Source organism: Budorcas taxicolor, chromosome 24, assembly GCF_023091745.1.
Source record: "Budorcas taxicolor isolate Tak-1 chromosome 24, Takin1.1, whole genome shotgun sequence".
Lineage (NCBI taxonomy): Eukaryota > Metazoa > Chordata > Mammalia > Artiodactyla > Bovidae > Budorcas > Budorcas taxicolor.
The window spans coordinates 26244310-26263243 of NC_068933.1; the positions used below are offsets into that span (position 1 = coordinate 26244310).

At 38.0% G+C, this 18934-nt stretch overlaps 1 protein-coding gene across 1 annotated transcript in view; it reads right to left on the reverse strand.

Moving 5' to 3' along the window:
* Window positions 1-15390: 15390 nt before the first annotated feature.
* The window catches only part of TEX15 (testis expressed 15, meiosis and synapsis associated), a 44207-nt gene continuing 40663 nt past the window's right edge, over window positions 15391-18934 (reverse strand). Inside the window, exon 9 of the mRNA XM_052661541.1 lies at window positions 15391-15428. Within this exon, the coding sequence (XP_052517501.1) occupies window positions 15391-15428 (38 nt within the window). The remainder of the gene's footprint in view (window positions 15429-18934) is intronic.

Genomic DNA, 18934 nt, shown 5'->3' on the forward strand with positions numbered 1-18934 from the left:
GTACTGAACAAACAGGATACCTGCCGTGATTCAGGAGATTTGCGGTCTCCGAGGAGGTTCGTCTATAAAGGTTGAAAGGTTGAGTTTCAGCTAAACCTGGCAAGCTCAGAATGAAATGAGAGTAAGAATAGTGTTTTTGGAGTTCCTAGAGAAGATGGATTGAGAACCAAAATATACCTTGAGGAGAAATGGGAAGGACAGATTGTGTTTAGGGAGGGAGGTCCTTGACATACAAGCAAATGTGTTTGAGATTAATGTGAGAGAATGCTCTTAAAGCTGAGAGTACGGAGCTGAGTTTGTGAGGATGATGCTTCAGAAACGAGTGAAAGAGAAAACTCATAATTTGTTGAAGCTATGTTTGGGGATTTTGTTACTGACATCTAAACACAAGCCTGAATGATACATTCAGATACTACTGATTTTTAGCATTGACTAAATAAATAGGTGAAAAATTATGATTTTTTAAAATATTTTTTGAACATCTATACTGTGTATGTGAATTGAGTGTTTGCTAGTACTCTTTCCTGGAAAATCCCATGGATGGAGGAGCCTTGTAGGCCGCAGTCCATGCTAAGGGTGGGACACGACTGAGTGACTTCCCTTTCACTTTTCACTTTCATGCATTGGAGAAGGAAATGGCAACCCACTCCAGTGTTCTTGCCTGGAGAATCCCAGGGACAGGGGAGCCTGGTGGGCTGCTGTCTATGGGGTTGCACAGAGTCGGACACGACTGAAGTGACTTAGCAGTAGCAGCAGCTTTTTCACATCCTTATGATTGATTTCTAGGCTGTTTGACATACTTGTTTCAATATTTCACACAGAGTGTTCCTTGGATTTTATGTTTGTTTATAAGAGTCTTGCCATTCATAATAAGAGTATTTCTTATGCCAGACAGTATTCTAACTTCTTAGATTGTTATCTCATTTAGTTGTGTCACTGCAATCTTATGAAGTAGGTGCTATCATTATAGTTTCAATTAATTAAATGAGGGTACTGAGGCAGAGAAAATAAGTGAGGGGCCTGGGCCCAAACATTCGGAGCTGGGAAATGAAACTGGGTAGCCAGACCCATGGTCTGTTATGCTCTGCCACCAGTCCTGTCAATAACTTTTAAGGAGATTTAAAATGCCTCCTCTGCCTCAAAATTACATGGGTATCTTATTATGTATTTTATATACATATATAAATGACATACAGGGTTTACTCTAAATTTTCTACTAAAATTTCCTTACAATAATTTTTTTGGGGCAACTTTTGAATTGTGGTAAAATATATTTACTATTTTAACCCTTTTAAAGCATATAATTCAATAGCATTAGGAACACTCACAGTGTTGAGCAACGCTTATGACAATCATTTCAGTACTTTTTCATCATCCCAAACAGAATCTCTGTACCGATTAAACAATAATCCACTATTGCCCCTAACACACACATACTTTTCTATATTACTTATCATAAATATCAGAAGAGCCCTTAGTCTGAGAAGCATTTCTTGGCATTTATTCTGATACTTAAAAAAATTAATTTATTTAATTGGAGGCTAATTACTTTACAATAGTGTAGTGGTTTTTGCCCTACATTGACATGAATCAGCCATGGATGTACATGAGTCCCCCATCCTGAACCCCCCTCCCGCCTCCCTCCCCATCCCATCCCTCAGGGTCATCCCAGTGCACTGGCCCTGAGTGCCCTGTCTTATGCATCAAGTCTGGACTGGTGATCTATTTTACATATGATAATATAAATGTTTCAATGCTATTCTCTCAACTCATCCCACGCTTGCCTTCTCCCACAGAGTCCAAAAGACTGTTCTTTACATCTGTGTTTCTTTTGCTGTCTTGCATATAGGGTCATCATTCCATCTTTCTAAATTCCATATATATGCATTAGTATACTGTATTGGTGTTTTTCTTTCTGGCTTACTTCACTCTGTATAATAGGCTCCAGTTTCATCCACCTCATTAGAACTGATTCAAGTGTATTCCTTTTAATGGCTGAGTAATTCCATTGTGTATATGTACTACAGCTTTCTTTTTTAATATAAATTTATTTGGAGGTTACTTTACAATATTTATTGGTTTTGCCATACATCCACATGAATCCACCACAGGTATACAGGTGTTCCCCATCCTGAACACCCCTCCCTCCTCCCTGCCCGTACCATCCCTCTGGGTCATCTCAGTGCACCAGCCCCAAGCATCCAGTACCCTGCATCAAACCTGGACTGGCTATTCATTTCATATATGATATTATACATGTTTCAATGCCATTCTCCCAAATCATCCCACCCTCGCCCTCTCCCACAGAGTCCAAAAGACTGTTCTATACATCTGTGTCTCTTTTGCTGTCTCGCATACAGGGTTATCGTTACCATCTTTCTAAATTCCATATATATGCGTTAGTATACTGTGTTGGTGTTTTTCTTTCTGGCTTACTTCACTCTGTATAATTGGCTCCAGTTTCATCCACCTCATTAGAACTGATTCAAATGCTTTCTTTTTAATGGCTGAGTAATACTCCATTGTGTATATGTAGCACAGCTTTCCTATCCATTCATCTGCTGATGGACATCTAGGTTGCTTCCATGTCCTGGCTATTATAAACAGTGCTGCGATGAACACTGGGGTACACGTGTCTCTTTCAATTCCGGTTTCCTTGGTGTGTATGCCCAGCAGTGGGATTGCTGGACTGTATGGCAGTTCTGTTCCCAGTTTTTTAAGGAATCTCCACACTGTTCTCCACAGTGGCTGGACTAGTTTGCATTCCCACCAACAGTGTAAGAGGGTTCCCTTTTCTCCATACCCTCTCCAGCATTTATTGTTTGTAGATTTTTGGATAGCAGCCATTCTGACCAGTGTGAGATGGTGCCTCATTGTGGTTTTGATTTGCATTTCTCTGATAATGAGTGATGTTGAGGCTCTTTTCATGTATTTGTTAGCCATCCATATGTCTTCTTTGGAGAAATGTCTGTTCAGTTCTTTGGCCCATTTTTTGATTGGGTCACTTATTTTTCTGGAATTGAGCTGCATGAGCTACTTGTATATTTTTGAGAGTAATTCTTTGTCAGTTGTTTCATTTGCTATTATTTTCTCCCATTCTGAAGGCTGTCTTTTCACCTTCCTTATGGTTTCCTTCATTGTGCAAAAGCTTTTAATTAGGTCCCATTTGTTTATTTTTGCTTTTATTTCCATAACTCTGGGAGGTGGGTAATAGAGGATCCTGCTGTGATTTATATCAGAGACTGTTTTGCCTATGTCCTCCTCAAGGAGTTTTATAGATTCTGGTCTCACATTTAGATCTTTAATCCGTTTTGAGTTTATTTTTGTATATGGTGTTAGAAAGTGTTCTAGTTTCATTTTTTCACAAGTGGTTGACCAGTTTTCCCAGCACCACTTGTTACAAAGATTGTCTTTTCTCCGTTGTATATTCTTGCCTCCTTTGCCAAAGATAAGGTGTCCATAGGTGTGTGGTCTTTGTGCCAGTAACATACTGTCTTAATGACTGTAGCTTTGTAGTATAGTCTGAAGTCAGGCAGGTTGATTCCTCAAATTCCATTCTTCTCAAGATTGCTTTGGCTATTCGAGGTTTTTTTGTATTTTCATACAAATTGTGAAATTATTTGTTCTAGTTCTCTGAAAAATACCATTGGTAGCTTGATAGGGATTGCATTGAATCTATAGATTGCTTTGGGTAGTATACTCATTTTCACTATATTGATTCTTCTGATCCATGAACACAGTATATTTCTCCATCTATTTGTGTCATCTTTCTTTCATCAGTGTTTTATAGTTTTCTATATATAGGTCTTTTGTTTCTTTAGGTAGATTTATTCCTAAGTATTTTATTCTTTTCATTGCAATGGTGAATGGAATTGTTTCCTTAATTTTTCTTTGTGTCTTCTCATTGTTAGTGTATAGGAATGCAAAGGATTTCTGAAATCCCTTGCATTCTTATTCTGATACTTTAAAAAGTTTTCCCCCCTTTGGCCACTTGACAGGTGGGATCTTAGTTCCCCAACTAGGGGTCCACAGAGTCAACCACTAGACCACCAGGGAAGTCCTGTTTGGATACACTTGAATTATCTGGATTATTGATTGAATTCTAATTTTCATCTTCCCATATAAGATTCCATTTTCTCGCAGCTTAACATCTCTGAAATTGAGTCCCACCCTACAACCAATGACATCTTAGATTCAATCAAATCTCCTTAGAATGAGGGTTTATGGCCCAAGGGCTGTGCTCAACTTACTTTAGTTTGGTCTCTCCCCACTCTTCATTTCACTGTGGTTATAGGAGTCATTTAATGGCTAATTTATTTCTGCTTGCCTATAGTTTTACTCCCATTCTTATTGATTTAATTTTCTTTTCGGTTTATAGAACATTACAGGAACTTCTCAAAGTAAAGTTTATACTAAAAGGTGAATTCAGAAAACGTTTTTCTTATACCCCTTTCACTCTTTTCTCCTTTACTCTTTGTAGTAATCAACTTCACTATTTTCCATTTTTACTGTTCTTTTATGCAAAAATATGCACATATATTTTTTCTTATGCAATGGGTAATACATTTTATGTATTCATGTCAAAAATATTATATATTTCACAGAAAACACTCCTTAATGGTTCCTATGGATTGTTCATTTGTTCATTTTCTGTTTACAAATTCATGGTCTTCCATTGGTGTGTATAACAGTTTCCTCAATCAATGTGTTGTTTGGAGATTTTTATAATTTCCAAGATTTTCCAATTACAAGTAATACATTTATATTTTTACATTAGTGGAGAGTTTCCATCAGGGTAAATCCCTGGAAGTAGGGGTCCTGGGTCAGAGATTAAAGGCATATGTAGTTTCATTAAATATTGAAAACTGTCTTTAGTTGTACCTGTTTATACATGCCCACAGGCAGTATGAAGAGGGCCTGTTTCCCTACAGCTTCTCCAACAGAGAACATGGTCCAGCTTCGAATCAGAACCAATACGACAGGTAAGAAATAGTACCTCAGTGTATTTTTAATTCGCATTTCTGCTTTTTTCATTTTTTCCTAAAACTAGATTACTATGACTGCATTATTCATTTGCTAATAATTCCCTAGGTCTGGAGCAGGGATGTATCACCCCTTAATTTCAAGCACTCTCCTTCCAGTATCTGAAATCAGGGTTTGGTTAACAGCCAAGGAATACATTTGTTGGAATTCCAGATGGGTATCAAAATATAAATTGACTTGTATGTATTGCTATTAAAAGGTCTCTATATTATATTAAATGGTGAAAAAGAGACTGCCCAAATAGCACGGTCTCATTCCTGTAAAACCACACACATACAAATATGCCACAGAGAAAATAACTAGAAGGATATTCCTCTAAATTGGAATAGGTGCTATTTCTTGGGAAGAGATGTAGAGGTTTTGTCAGATTTTTATTCTCTATTGTATTGGAATTCTCTACTGTATTGGTGAAATTTTTACAGTACTGGAGTGGGTTACCATTGCCTTCTCCGAGACTGTATTGGAATTCTCTACTGTACTGGTGAAATTTTTACAATGACTACAAAGTCATTTTATAACTATACAATAATTTAAATTTTAAATTTTGAAAAAAAATTTAAAATCTCAGTAAGATCCAGAAAAGAACGCAGTTATGACTAAGGATAATGGCTGATGGGTAGGTGAAGAAGAGAGTACTACAAACACACAGGTGTTCTCACCTGACCTCTCAAGGAAATGAAGATGCCAAAATCCAGTGAGTAATTAGGAAACATTCTGCTACATTTATAAGTGCTAAAATGGACTGGCAAGGTAGGAAGCAAATGTCAAAACTAAATGGTTATTATTCACTTAAAAATAATAAAATTGTTGTTCAAAACTTAGGCTTGAGATACACTTTGAAAATTAAGATCTGAAGGCTAAGGGTTACTGGAAACTGGAAACCAGAAAGACCTCAAGAGTGATCAAACAGAAACATGGATACAAATAACCAAAAAGTGATGACCAAAGGGGAGGACAGTAACATGTGATTCTGTTTGCAACTGTGAGTACCATACAGCAAGATACTGTGGCTAAGAATTAAAAGCAGGAAATACATTAAGTACAGGCAGAAGTGAAATATTTCACTTGATGTATCGCTTGAGATTCTGACAGCTGTTTCTGGGGAGATACATAAAACAAAAACATGGAGAACATTTGAGAGGAGTATCCAGCAATAATCTATGAGTCAACAGATACTGAGATTAAATCACCTGAAACTGCTCCATGTTTTTCCACATGAGCCCACTGATCATAACACTGAAATGCTAGAATGACAAAAGTTCCTCTGAGCCTATTTGTATATATTGTCATTTTTTTCTATGGCTTTACTCAATCTGTCACAGGTCAATAAGGTGAAAAATCTCCCATAATAATCCCATTTGTCCATTTCTGGATTTCCAAAATTATGCAATTTTTTTTCCAGTTTTGAACTACACTTTAGTATTTTGTACTACACTTTAGTATTTTGTGTAATATATTTACATATTATGTATTCATAGTAATATTAACTTTATAAATTATTGCTCTGAAATTTTTCCTTAATGTAACTTTATTAGTATTATCATCTGGTGAATCTCTGTCCAATATTCAGGTATGAGGTTCATCTCTCCATTTATGTTCTTTATAAGCAGCAATGCTATAATAAAGAATATATCTGGCCTTTGTCCCTGGTTCCTGGAACCCGCTTCAGTATTCTTACCTGGAAAATTCTATGGACAGAGGAGCCTGGCAGGCAGTCTGTGGGGTCACAAAAGTCAGACCAGACTTAGCAACTAAATCACCAGCTGGCACAGAGCAGCCAAAATCCTTCATATTTGGAGTGAGGGTATCTGTTATACTGATGAGGTGACTCAGGATGGGGGCTGGTCACCAGGAAGATCAACCCCATGTCAGGCCAGCCATCTTTGGGCCAGACTGACCTTCAGTTCAGTTCAGTCGCTCAGTCGTGTCCGACTCTTTGCAACCCCATGAGTCACAGCCCGCCAGGCCTCCCTGTCCATCACCAACTCCCAGAGTTCACTCAGACTCATCCATTGAGTCAGTGATGCCATCCAGCCATCTCATCCTCTGTCGTCCCCTTCTCTTCCTGCCCTCAATCCCTCCCAGCATCAGAGTCTTTTCCAATGAGTCAACTCTTCGCATGAGGTGGCCAAAGTACTGGAGTTTCAGCTTTAGCATCATTCCTTCCAAAGAAACCCCAGGGCTGACCTCCTTCAGAACGGACTGGTTGGATCTCTTTGCAGTCCAAGGGACTCTCAAGAGTCTTCTCCAACACCACAGTTCAAAAGCATCACTTCTTCAGCACTCAGCTTTCTTCACAGTCAACTCTCACATCCATACATGACCACTGGAAAAGCCATAGCCTTGACTAGACGGACCTTTGTTGGCAAAGTAATGTCTCTGCTTTTCAATATGCTATCTAGGTTGGTCATAACTTTTCTTCCAAGGAGTAAGCATCTTTTAATTTCATGGTTGCAATCACCATCTGCAGTGACTTTGGAGCCCCCCCAAAATAAAGTCTGACACTGTTTCCACTGTTTCCCCATCTATTTCCCATGAAGTGATGGGACCAGATGCCATGATCTTCGTTTTCTGAATGTTGAGCTTTAAGCCAACTTTTTCACTCTCCTCTTTCACTTTCATCAAGAGGCTTTTTAGTTCCTCTTCACTTTCTGCCATAAGGGTGGTGTCATCTGCATATCTGAGGTGATTGATATTTCTCCCGGCAATCTTCATTCCAGCTTGTGCTTCTTCCAGCCCAGTGTTTCTCATGATGTACTCTGCATATAAGTAAAATAAGCAGGGTGACAATATACAGCCTTAACGTACTCCTTTTCCTATTTGGAACCAGTCTGTTGTTCCACGTCCAGTTCTAACTGTTGCCTTCTGACCTGCATACAGGTTTCTCAACAGGCAGGTCAGGTGGTCTGGTATTCCCATCTCGTTCAGAATTTTCCACAGTTTATTGTGATCCACACAGTCAAAGGCTTTGGCATAGTCAATAAAGCAGAAATAGATGTTTTTCTGGAACTCTCTCGCTTTTTCCATGATCCAGCGGATGTTGGCAATTTGATCTCTTGTTCCTCCGCCTTTTCTAAAACCAGCTTGAACATCTGGAAGTTCACGGTTCACATATTGCTGAAGCCTGGCTCGGAAAATTTTGAGCATTACTTTACTAGCGTGTGAGATGAGTGCAATTGTGCGGTAGTTAGAGCATTCTTTGGCATTGCCTTTCTTTGGGATTGGAATGAAACCGGACCTTTTCCAGTCCTATGGCAACTGCTGAGTTTTCCAAATTTGTTGGCATACTGAGTGCAGCACTTTCACAGCATCATCTTTCAGGATTTGAAACAGCTCAACTGGAATTCCATCACCTCCACTAGCTTTGTTCATAGTGATGCTTCCTAAGGCCCACTTGACTTCACATTCCAGGATGTCTGGCTCTAGGTGTGTGATCACACCATCATGATTATCTTGGTTGTGAAGATCTTTTTTGTACAGTTCTTCTGTGTATTCTTGCCACCTCTTCTTAATATCTTCTGCTTCTGTTAGGTCCCTACGATTTCTGTCCTTTATCGAGCCCCTCTTTGCATGAAATGTTCCCTTGGTATCTCTAATTTTCTTGAAGAGATCTCTAGTCTTTCCCATTCTGTTGTTTTCCTCTATTTCTTTGCACTGATCACTGAAGAAGGCTTTCTTATCTCTTCTTGCTATTCTCTGGAACTCTGCATTCAGATGCTTATATCTTTCCTTTTCTCCTTTGCTTTTCACTTCTCTTCTTTTCACAGCTATTTGTAATGCCTCCTCAGACAGCCATTTTGCTTTTTTGCATTTCTTTTCCATGCGGATGGTCTTGATCCCTGTCTCCTGTACAATGTCACGAACCTCTGTTCATAATTCATCAGGCACTCTATCTATCAGATCTAGGCCCTTAAATCTATTTCTCACTTCCACTGTATAATCATAAGGGATTTGATTTAGGTTATACCTGAATGCTCTAGGGGTTTTCCCTACTTTCTTCAGTTTAAGTCTGAATTTGGCAATAAGCAGTTCATGATCTGAGCCACAGTCAGCTCCTGGTCTTGTTTTTGTTGACTGTATAGAGCTTCTCCACCTTTGGCTGCAAAAAATATATCAATCCGATTTTGTTGTTGACCATTTGGTGATGTCCATGTGCAGAGTCTTCTCTTGTGTTGTTGGAAGAGGGTGTTTGCCATGACCAGTGCATTTTCTTGGCAAAACTCTGTATTAGTCTTTGCCCTGCTTCATTCCATATTCCAAGGCCAAATTTGCCTGTTACCCCAGGTGTTTCTTGACTTCCTACTTTTGCATTCCAGTCCCCTATAATAAAAAGGATATCTTTTTTGGGTGTTAGTTCTAAAAGGTCCTGTAGGTCTTTTTAGGACCATTCAACATCAGCTTCTTCAGTGTTACTGCTTGGGGCATAGACTTGGATTACTGTGATATTAAATGGTTTGCCTTGGAAACAAACAGCGATCATTCTGTCATTTTTGAGACTGCATCCAAGTACTGCATTTTGGACTCTTTTGTTGACCATGATGGCTACTCCATTTCTTCTGAGGGATTCCTGCCCGCAGTAGTAGACATAATGGTCATCTGAGTTAAATTCACCCATTCCAGTCCATTTTAGTGTCCTGATTCCTAGAATGTCAGTGTTCACCCTTGCCATCTCTTGTTTGACCACTTCCAATTTGCCGTGATTCATGGACCTGACATTCCAGGTTCCTATGCAATACTGCTCTTTACAGCATCGGGCCTTGCTTCTATCACCAGTCACATCCACAACTGGTTATTGTTTTTGCTTTGGCTCCATCCCTTCATTCTTTCTGGAGTTATTTCTCCACTGATCTCCAGTAGCATACTGGGCACTTACTGACCTGGAGCGGTGGCTGCGCAGGCACAGGAGGGCCTAGAGGAGCTATTCCACATTCAAGGTCAGGAAGGGCGGTGGTAAGGAGATACCCCTCGTCCAATGTAAGGAGCAGCAGCTGTGCTTTGCTGGAGCAGCTGTGAAGAGATACCCCACGTCCAAGGTAAGAGAAACCCAAGTAAGATGGTAGGTGTTGCAAGAGGGCAGCAGAGGGCAGACACACTGAAATCATACTCACAGAAAACTAGTCAATCTAATCAGACTAGGACCACAGCCTTGTCTAACTCAATGAATCTAAGCCATGCCCATGGGGCCACCTAAGACGGGAGGGTCATGGTGGAGAGGTCAGACAGAATGTGGTCCACTGGAGAAGGGAATGGCAAACCACTTCAGTATTCTTGCCTTGAGAACCCCACGAACAGTATGAAAAGCCTGACCTTAGGGGAGGGCATAGGGCTGGGGACTGAACTCATCTGTGTGAGCAAGGATGTAATTACACGTTCATGTAATTAAATTCCAATAAAACCTCCGGTCACTCCATCTCTGTGGAGCTTCCAAGCTGGTGAACACATTGATGTGCTGGGAGGGTGTGATCCAAAAGAAACACTCATGATGAAGTATCATTCATTAACAGATTATTTTTACTTTGTCATCTGATGGATATGAGTAGAGGTTGTAAGAAAAATTTTTTCATTATTGCTGGTTCCTGGGGTCAAGAACCCAGAAAGCCAGGCAATAAAATTAGTCTTTAGTCTGTCCTAATATTTTGCCCTGAAAAATTCCACCAAGTGGAAGACCACAAAAGTAACCTAGCTGACTCAGCAGGTTCTGTGTTCATTTTCAATAGATGACATATCTGAAACATTTTTATGACTGACCTGTATGAAAGGTTAAGAGGGTGGGTGTATCTTTAAGAAACTGTCACAGAAATGAACGGTCTTGTCACAGAAGTGAGGGAGGGATGGAAAGTAGAGAGTCTGCCTTTCACCAAAGCTTACTGGAGGATAAGCTTCAGGATAACATTTGAAAAGACAAAGTGGGAACACAGCCAATTTTGAGGAAATTGTTTTCATTAATATTCAGATGTAGTTGTAAACACCTTGGTTGGGAATCAGTGGATTAGGAGTTATTAGCTACTTGACTTAGCATAACTCTCAATATGAAAAATAATTCACTTCTCAGTACAACTAAAATGATCTTTGTCAAGGGACTAGATTTGTATGCACATAGAGCAATCGTTTCTTAAGTGTGAAAAATCTCAAGTTACTGTATTGTTGCACACTATGTATTCACAATTTTCAAGGGATTATATGTATCAGGTTAACAAGCTGATGACTGGAATTAGAAAGCAAGTAACACTGAGATAGGTCTTATATTCTTTTCAAACCAACAATACTGAAGACTATTAACTGATGTTCACAAAGATGACTCGAGGGGCAAAATATCTTGAAGGGCCTTCTGCATGAATGCATTTATAAAAGAAGGCAGTAACACTTGCCTTTATGGGGCTGATATAAAGATTAGTTGATGCATGCACACAAGCAAAACAGAATACTTGAAGCACAAATCAGATGTTCAATAACTGCTGACTGAACACAACCTTCAAATAACCAAACATGCTCAACTGACTATACCAGTCAAAACATAGATTCTCACATTTAAGAAAAAGAAATGAATCTGTCATAGATCTAAATTATTCTTACCTAACCAAGGAAAATTGACTTAAATATAGACTTATAAATCCTAAGATAAATGCAGTTTCCTGTGACAAGTAAGAATGCAGTGTGTTTTAAGGGTTCCACAGGGTATTTTAAAGGAGACTTCTTATAAATACCAGAGGGATTCTTTAATGAATCTGCAGTCACTCCTCTTAGAACTGTGTCCATCAGATGTAATTTAAGGAATGCTTGTCTTGTAAAAATAATTTAATTTTCTTCCTCCACATTGCTTTTTTTCAAACTACATTGATAATTTGGGAGTTAATCACACTACTCAAGCAATATCAATATGGTAAGAACTGAAATCAAACTATGCCTATAAAAAAATTTAATAGCTTTAAAATACCACATATACTTGAATGCAAGTCAGTTTTTCTCCTAAAATTATTCCCATTGAGAAGAATATGGAGGCTTACTTTAGTTTGAAGTCTTCAATCATTACTTTAAGGAAGGTCTTTGGGAAGGAAATTAACTTGAAATGACTTCAACCAAAAGCAATTTTAGATACATACCCAGGTTTAGAAAGCATATATCTTAAAGAATTTAGAAGTGAGGATGATATGCTTTGGAAAGCTCTGTAACAGGGCTCCAAAAGGATCTGATGATGTCAAATGTGCATAAAAAATGAAAGTGAAGTTGTTCAGTCGTGTCCGACTCTTTGCGACCCCATGGACTGTAGCCCACCAGGCTCCTCCATCCATGGGGTTTTCCAGGCAAGAATACTGGAGTGGGTTGCCATTTCCTTCTCCAGGAGATCTTCCCGACCCAGAGACTGAACCCGGGTCTCCCGGATTGGAGGCAGACGCTTTACTGTCTGAGCCACCAGGGAAGTCCCAAATATGCATAAGAGGACTTGAATCCATCTGTTTATGAGTTAATGTATTTTAATATAACATACAATTGACATTTAAACATACATATCTCTAAAAGTATATATATTCAAGTTTACCAAAAAACTTTTTTGAGGAATTCTCTCATCAGAGAAATGAAAGTATAGCCTTACATTTGGCTGGATTCAGAATTCAAGTTTTAGAAGCACTTTTATACTAGGTATATTAACAGAAGGCACAGTGACAGAATTAAAATATATGAAGTTAATTTGATTACCTCATCGAAGAGGCCCCCCTGAATAGCTCAGCTTATGGGTCATGCAGTCAGGCTCTACTGCATTACTTTATTTCGTATGTGTCAATTCTCACAATGTGAAATAAATTACTTATATATTTGATACTTGGCTGTCTTGACTGGAGCGAGAATGGCATGAGGGCAGGGACTTGGGCTGGTCCTGTGAACTCTGGGCAGGAAGGAAGTTTGTCAGAGTCAGGAAAGGGAAGGAAGAGGTGAAGGCAGAAGCAGCTGGAATAGAAGAATGCCCAACAGCTTATTTAACCTACTTTGGTCAGCAATCTGTGGGCTCTTTTTCTTGCAATGAGTGTATGCACAAACCAAAGATCATCCATATATTTCCGTATTAGTCAAGAAACACAAAAGGGAAAAAAAACCCATGAAACTAGAAGGACTAGAAGGAATTCAGTTTATTCATATAATTCTTCAAGTTCCAAGACAATAATATTTACAGACAAGCAGTTTTTTATTAATAATGTTTGCTCAAATTTTAATTTGTTCTATTTTTATTTTTAGAGCCAAAACACAAACTTGAAGGGAAGAAATGCTCCATTTTCTCATGTTCTGTTTCTAAGTGCAGGTTTTAAAACGTAACTCAATATTTAAAAGGTTTTATTACCCTTTTGGCAAGAAATTAAAACTCATGAAATAAAAACATCACAAAGCCAATATTCAACAAAATCTGTAAGTTGTTTAAAGAAAGCATCTTTAATCAGAATATTGAATTTTTGATTAACCTAATAGAAAAAGTTTTAATAATAAATCTGTAACATCTTTCCCTAACCAAACACTAAACAAATGGCAAAAGCAAAGTCATTCTTTGAAAAACAGCTGATATTACTGCTTTAATACCTTTTCAGGAGTTCTGATTTTTACAGAATTTTTCCAAATATATAAATTATATGGGCAAAATATTTATGTTATTTTTTGTACTACTTTAATTCTAGAGTATTTTTCTAATTCCTGTTTCAGTTGCAGTTCTTTGCTTGACTTTCCCCTTTTAAAATCTATTTGTTAAAGAAGAACCCTGATATACTCTGAATTCCATCTTATTTGGTTAATGTGACTAATGAGACTTACCCTGGAAGATCTTCGTGTTTTTCTAAATTGAAAAATTAGCTACTCTACAATAAATTTGGCTGAATCACACTCTCTTTGGATACCTATACTAGATAACATAAAAAGTTAGCTAACATAAAAAGGTTGCAAAAAAAAAAGTTGAAAAAACACTTTAGCTTTGCTAGTTATTTAGATTTAGCCAATGCAAATCTCTTTACCACATTTTAGGGCCCACTAGACTTGGGAAGGGGCTTCCCTGGTGGCTCAGAGAGTAAAGAATCTGCCTACAATGTGGGAGACCTGGGTTTGATCCCTGGGTGGGGAAGAGCCCCCGGAGAATTGAATGGCTACCCACTGCAAGTATTCTTGCCTGGTGAATTCCGCAGACAGTAGCCTGGTGGGCTACTGTCCATGGGGTAGCAAAGAGTTGGACGCAACTGGGCGACTAACACTTTGACTTTCAGACTTGGGAAAGTCTATCCAGTCGTGAGGGATCTTTCTGACTGGGATCTTACAGAGACAGGGAATGGCTGTTGGTGGGCAGAGCATTTGCTGAACACACTAAGCCCTGTTGTTTAAGGATGATTATTTCTCAAGTAATTTTTACTTTCATGGAATGTTGAAAAGGAAAAAAAAATCTATGATCACACCATTAAAAAACTTGTGTTGCATTATTTAACTACTGAAATATAACTCAAACTAATGGCACAAGCTAAAGACATTATTCCCATTTTTCGCTATAAAATCACTAGAAGAGCCATTTCAATTGTAAAAAACAAATAAAAAAGAATCTGGTAGAAAGGGCTCTTTCTGGAAAAAGGTGTTAATGTGCTTTAAATTTCAATATCATGATCTAAAATTGCTTCAAACATAACAATTTTTAAAGTCTCTACTCAAGGACAAACACTGAAAATATGCAAACCTTGTTTTCTGTTAAAATATATTTTGCCAGTTAAAATTAGAAAATATTGAAATTAAAGGTATTTGTCATATTAGACACAGACTGATAAATTATATGAAGTTTCAAAAATTATAAAATTATTGGTCTAATGACTGATCTAAGTAAAAAAAAAATGCTTAAGTTGGATGGCACAATACTACCATAAATTTGTATCCAAAAATATCAAAGACAAAAATCTTGTTTTCAAGAATTACTACTATTGCTTACCCTTAATCATATTAAATGCTACATTTACTCTCCTTATTCCATTAGAATAATCCCAAAGAGATACTTTATATAATTATAACAGCTCTAATAACAACATCTCAAAAAATAAATTTCACAATATAATTATTTGTTCTAAAGGCTAGGTGAGTACTGAAAATAGCCTAGTACGGAGTTCACAAAATTAAATGCATAGAAATTCTTTTGGCATTTAAATGTCAGAGGTTGATTTCTTATTTCATTATATGATATACTATTGCATTTAAACGTTTTATCAAGGTTGTAATGTTTATAATTTCTTACCAATTGACATATATTTTTAAATGTTAAAAATAAAAAAATACATAAGTAAAAAAATACTTGGATAAACTTGTTAAACCCCCTTTATTTCAGCAGACAGAAGGCAATTCTCATTGTCCTGGCTCAAAGGGTTCTTCATGGCATGGACCTGGAAGAAAAAAAAAGCATGAGGATTTGAGATGAAGTTAACGATGCAGACAGACAGTATGTTTAATAGCAAAGTGGAAAGAATCCAGTTAAGTTATAGCCAAAGAAACCAGAGTTCGGACTGCACATCTGCCCTTCACTAGCCATGGGATCCTGACAAAATTACAATATTTAATTCTCCTCATCTGTAAAAGGGCAATGACATCCTTGTATCTCTCTCATGTATCTTGTGAGAATTAAGTGGAATAAAGGATGTAACTTGTCTCACATGGAGGTAAAGGATGTAACTTGTCTTGCACACAGGGCTCTCTCAGATCTCCCTTTAGTTCCACTATGGTGCTACGTACAAACAGCAAGAACAGCCAGGAAGTGGGTCACAGGGCTTCTCACATCTTCAGAAGGATATGGTTTGTTTTTAGTGTGATGCGATCTCTATGGATTATTTTCACTCACAAAAACTAAAAGATGTGCTTAATGTGTTCTAATTTTTGAGTTACTCTTTGATACGATAGTAAGTGCTTCCTTGGTGGCACAGAGGTAAAGAATCTGCCTGCCAATGAAGGAAAAGCAAGAGACACAGGTTCAATCTCTGGGTCAGGAAGATCCCCTGGAGAAGAGCATGACAACCCACTTCAGGATTCTTGCCTGGGAAATCCCATCAACAGAGGAGCCTGGTGGGCTACAGTCCATGGGGTCACAGAGAGTTGGACACAACTGAGTGCACACAGAGGCACATATTTATAAGTAGGTAGTTGTTTCTTTTCCTTTTATCTTCACAATAATATAAGTGACGGAGAAGGCAATGGCACCCCGCTCCAGTGTTCTTGCCTGGAGAATCCCAGGGATGGGGGAGCCTGGTGGGCTGCCATCTATGGGGTCGCACAGAGTCGGACACGACTAACAGCAGCAATGTAAGTGAAGTGAAAGTCGCTCAGTGGTATCTGACTCTGCGACCCCATGGACTATATATAGTCCATGCAATTCTAGGCTAGAATACTGGAGTGGGTAGCCTTTCCCTTCTCCAGGAGATCTTCCCAACCCAGGGATCAAACCCAGGTTTCCTCCATTGCAGGCAGATTCTTTACCAGCTGAGCCACTAGGGAAGCCCAAGAGTATTGGAGTGGGGAGCCTATCCCTTCTCCAGCAGATCTTCCTGACCCAAGAATCAAACTGGGGTCTCCTGCATTGCAGGAAGATTCTTTACCAACTGAGCTATAATATAACCAAAGGAAACATGTAACCAAATATAATAACAATATAACCAAATATAACCAAAAGGAAATCAACCCTGAACATTCATCTGCAGGACTGTTGTTGATGCTCCAATACTTTGGCCACCCAATGGGAAGAGCCAACTCATTGGAAAAGACCCCAATGCTGGGAAAGATTGAGTGCAGGAGAAGAAGGGGATGACAGAGGATGAGATACTTAGATAGCATCACCAATGCAACGGACATGCATTTGAGCAAACTCCAGAGGTAGTGGAGGATAGAGGAATCTGGAAGGCTACAGTCCATGGAGTCACAAAGAGGTGGACACAACTTTTAGCAAATGAACAAGTCAAAGTGATAACAATTAAAAATTTTGAGAATCAAAGCAGGATTTGATTCCAGAGATAGCTTTTTTAGCATCACAATAATTATTAAGAACACAAGAAAGTTCAAACTATGAAAACCTTTATGGAGCAATTACATCAAAAATGTCCTACTCTGAAATTTCAAATGTCTTCTTTAACTCATAGGTTTGCCATGTCTACTACACTGTGTTTATCATTAAAGCAGCAACAGCAATGTATCAAATTGAGCAAAAAGGAAAAGGCACAGTCATATACCCCCCTCCCCCCACTTCTTTCTCTCCTCTATAGTTTTTTTTTCAGGCTATGATTTAGCTGAAAACTTTACAATCTTGTTTAAACTTACTTGGTGGAGCGGGATGGGAATGAAAGGATACATAGATAATCACACCACCACATAACACTTTTTTGTGTGTGAGAAATGCACACAAAAAGGACTGTGGAAATACAAGAGGAATGTCATGTGAGAGAACAGTAAGGAGTTCACTGTGGTTTGGATACAAAGGTGGAAGTGATGGGAAATGAGGCTGTGTATGTAGGGCTGTGAAGGGCCCTGCATTCCAAGCTAACCTATTTGAGTTTTGTCCTATAGGTTAACGGGCACTGGTGGCAACTCCAATATACAGGTGCTGCTGTGATGGGGTTCCCTAATTAGAAACAGAACTACCCTAACCTGCCCTATTCAGACAAATGAATGATAATCAATTCAATAAATTTTTCTCCTTTAGTTTGTAAGAGATCCCAGGATTGAGAAAGAACTTTTTTAAAAAACACAATTCAGCAATTTATTTATTTAAGTTTTTAGCCACACACCATGGCATGTGGGACCTTAGTTTCCTGACCGGAGATCAAAGCCACGTCCCCTGCATTGGAAGGCAGAGTCTTAATCGTTAAGACCACCAGAGAAGTCTCTCAACATGTTTACTGAACTCTCTCTATTTTAACAAATACAAACCCTTGATAGTGTTAATATATTTTCTTCCTTCTTTTATATTGCAGTTAATACCAAGCAGAAGCAAAAAGTCAAATCAAAGGTTCAAAACTAGTTTTTGGCTTAATTTGCAAGTGGTATTTTTCACCTTCTATATCTGAAGACACACACAACTTACAGAACTATGATTTTGCTTGAGAAACAACTTTTCAATTTTAAAGAAAATCCCTTTTATTTCCCTGTTTAAGACATTAAGAGATGATTAACTTTACATACAGTATATTTTACCTCTGATGGTAGAATACCTGCATGTTAATGGGTAATTGTAGTTTTTGCAGAACTACTACTAATTGTTTTCAAATTTTGCTTTAACTATGGTAAATATGCCTTTCATTTTAATTAAAACTATATTCTACAAGCAGAACTGTTTCAGAAAAAAACTTCAAATTCCAGTGGCAATCTACCAAGTTGTTCTACCAACACACTTCAACTAACTTCCATTCCCTTAGGCCATGATATTATATTAGAACACTATATATCTGATTAAACTTCCCTTTTCTACCTTCTTCTTACTCTATTTTTTCCTCCATTTGTCAAAAAATGTATGTTCACAATAGGAAACCTAGGAAATAAAGAACACTCTCCACAAACCCAAAATTTTATCACTCAGTGAGACAAGTTAAATTATTAGTGTACTTTATTTCAGTATTTCTAACCATTTATTTACATAAGTAAATTTATATGATACAGTTTTGCAAACTGTCACCAGAAACTTTTATAAACCCTTCAATGGTTGCATCATATTTCATTAACTATAACTTACGTAACTATTATTCCTTGAAGTTGGGTTTCATTGAAGGACAGATTAGTGATATTACTTATTTTTTCCTCTCAGTCTTTGATAACTAGGTGTCCACTGACAACATAATTCAACTGTCTGATATTTAAACAACTCTTCAGGCCTTCACAGAAAAATGTTATCTCACCACTTGCTGTAAATTCC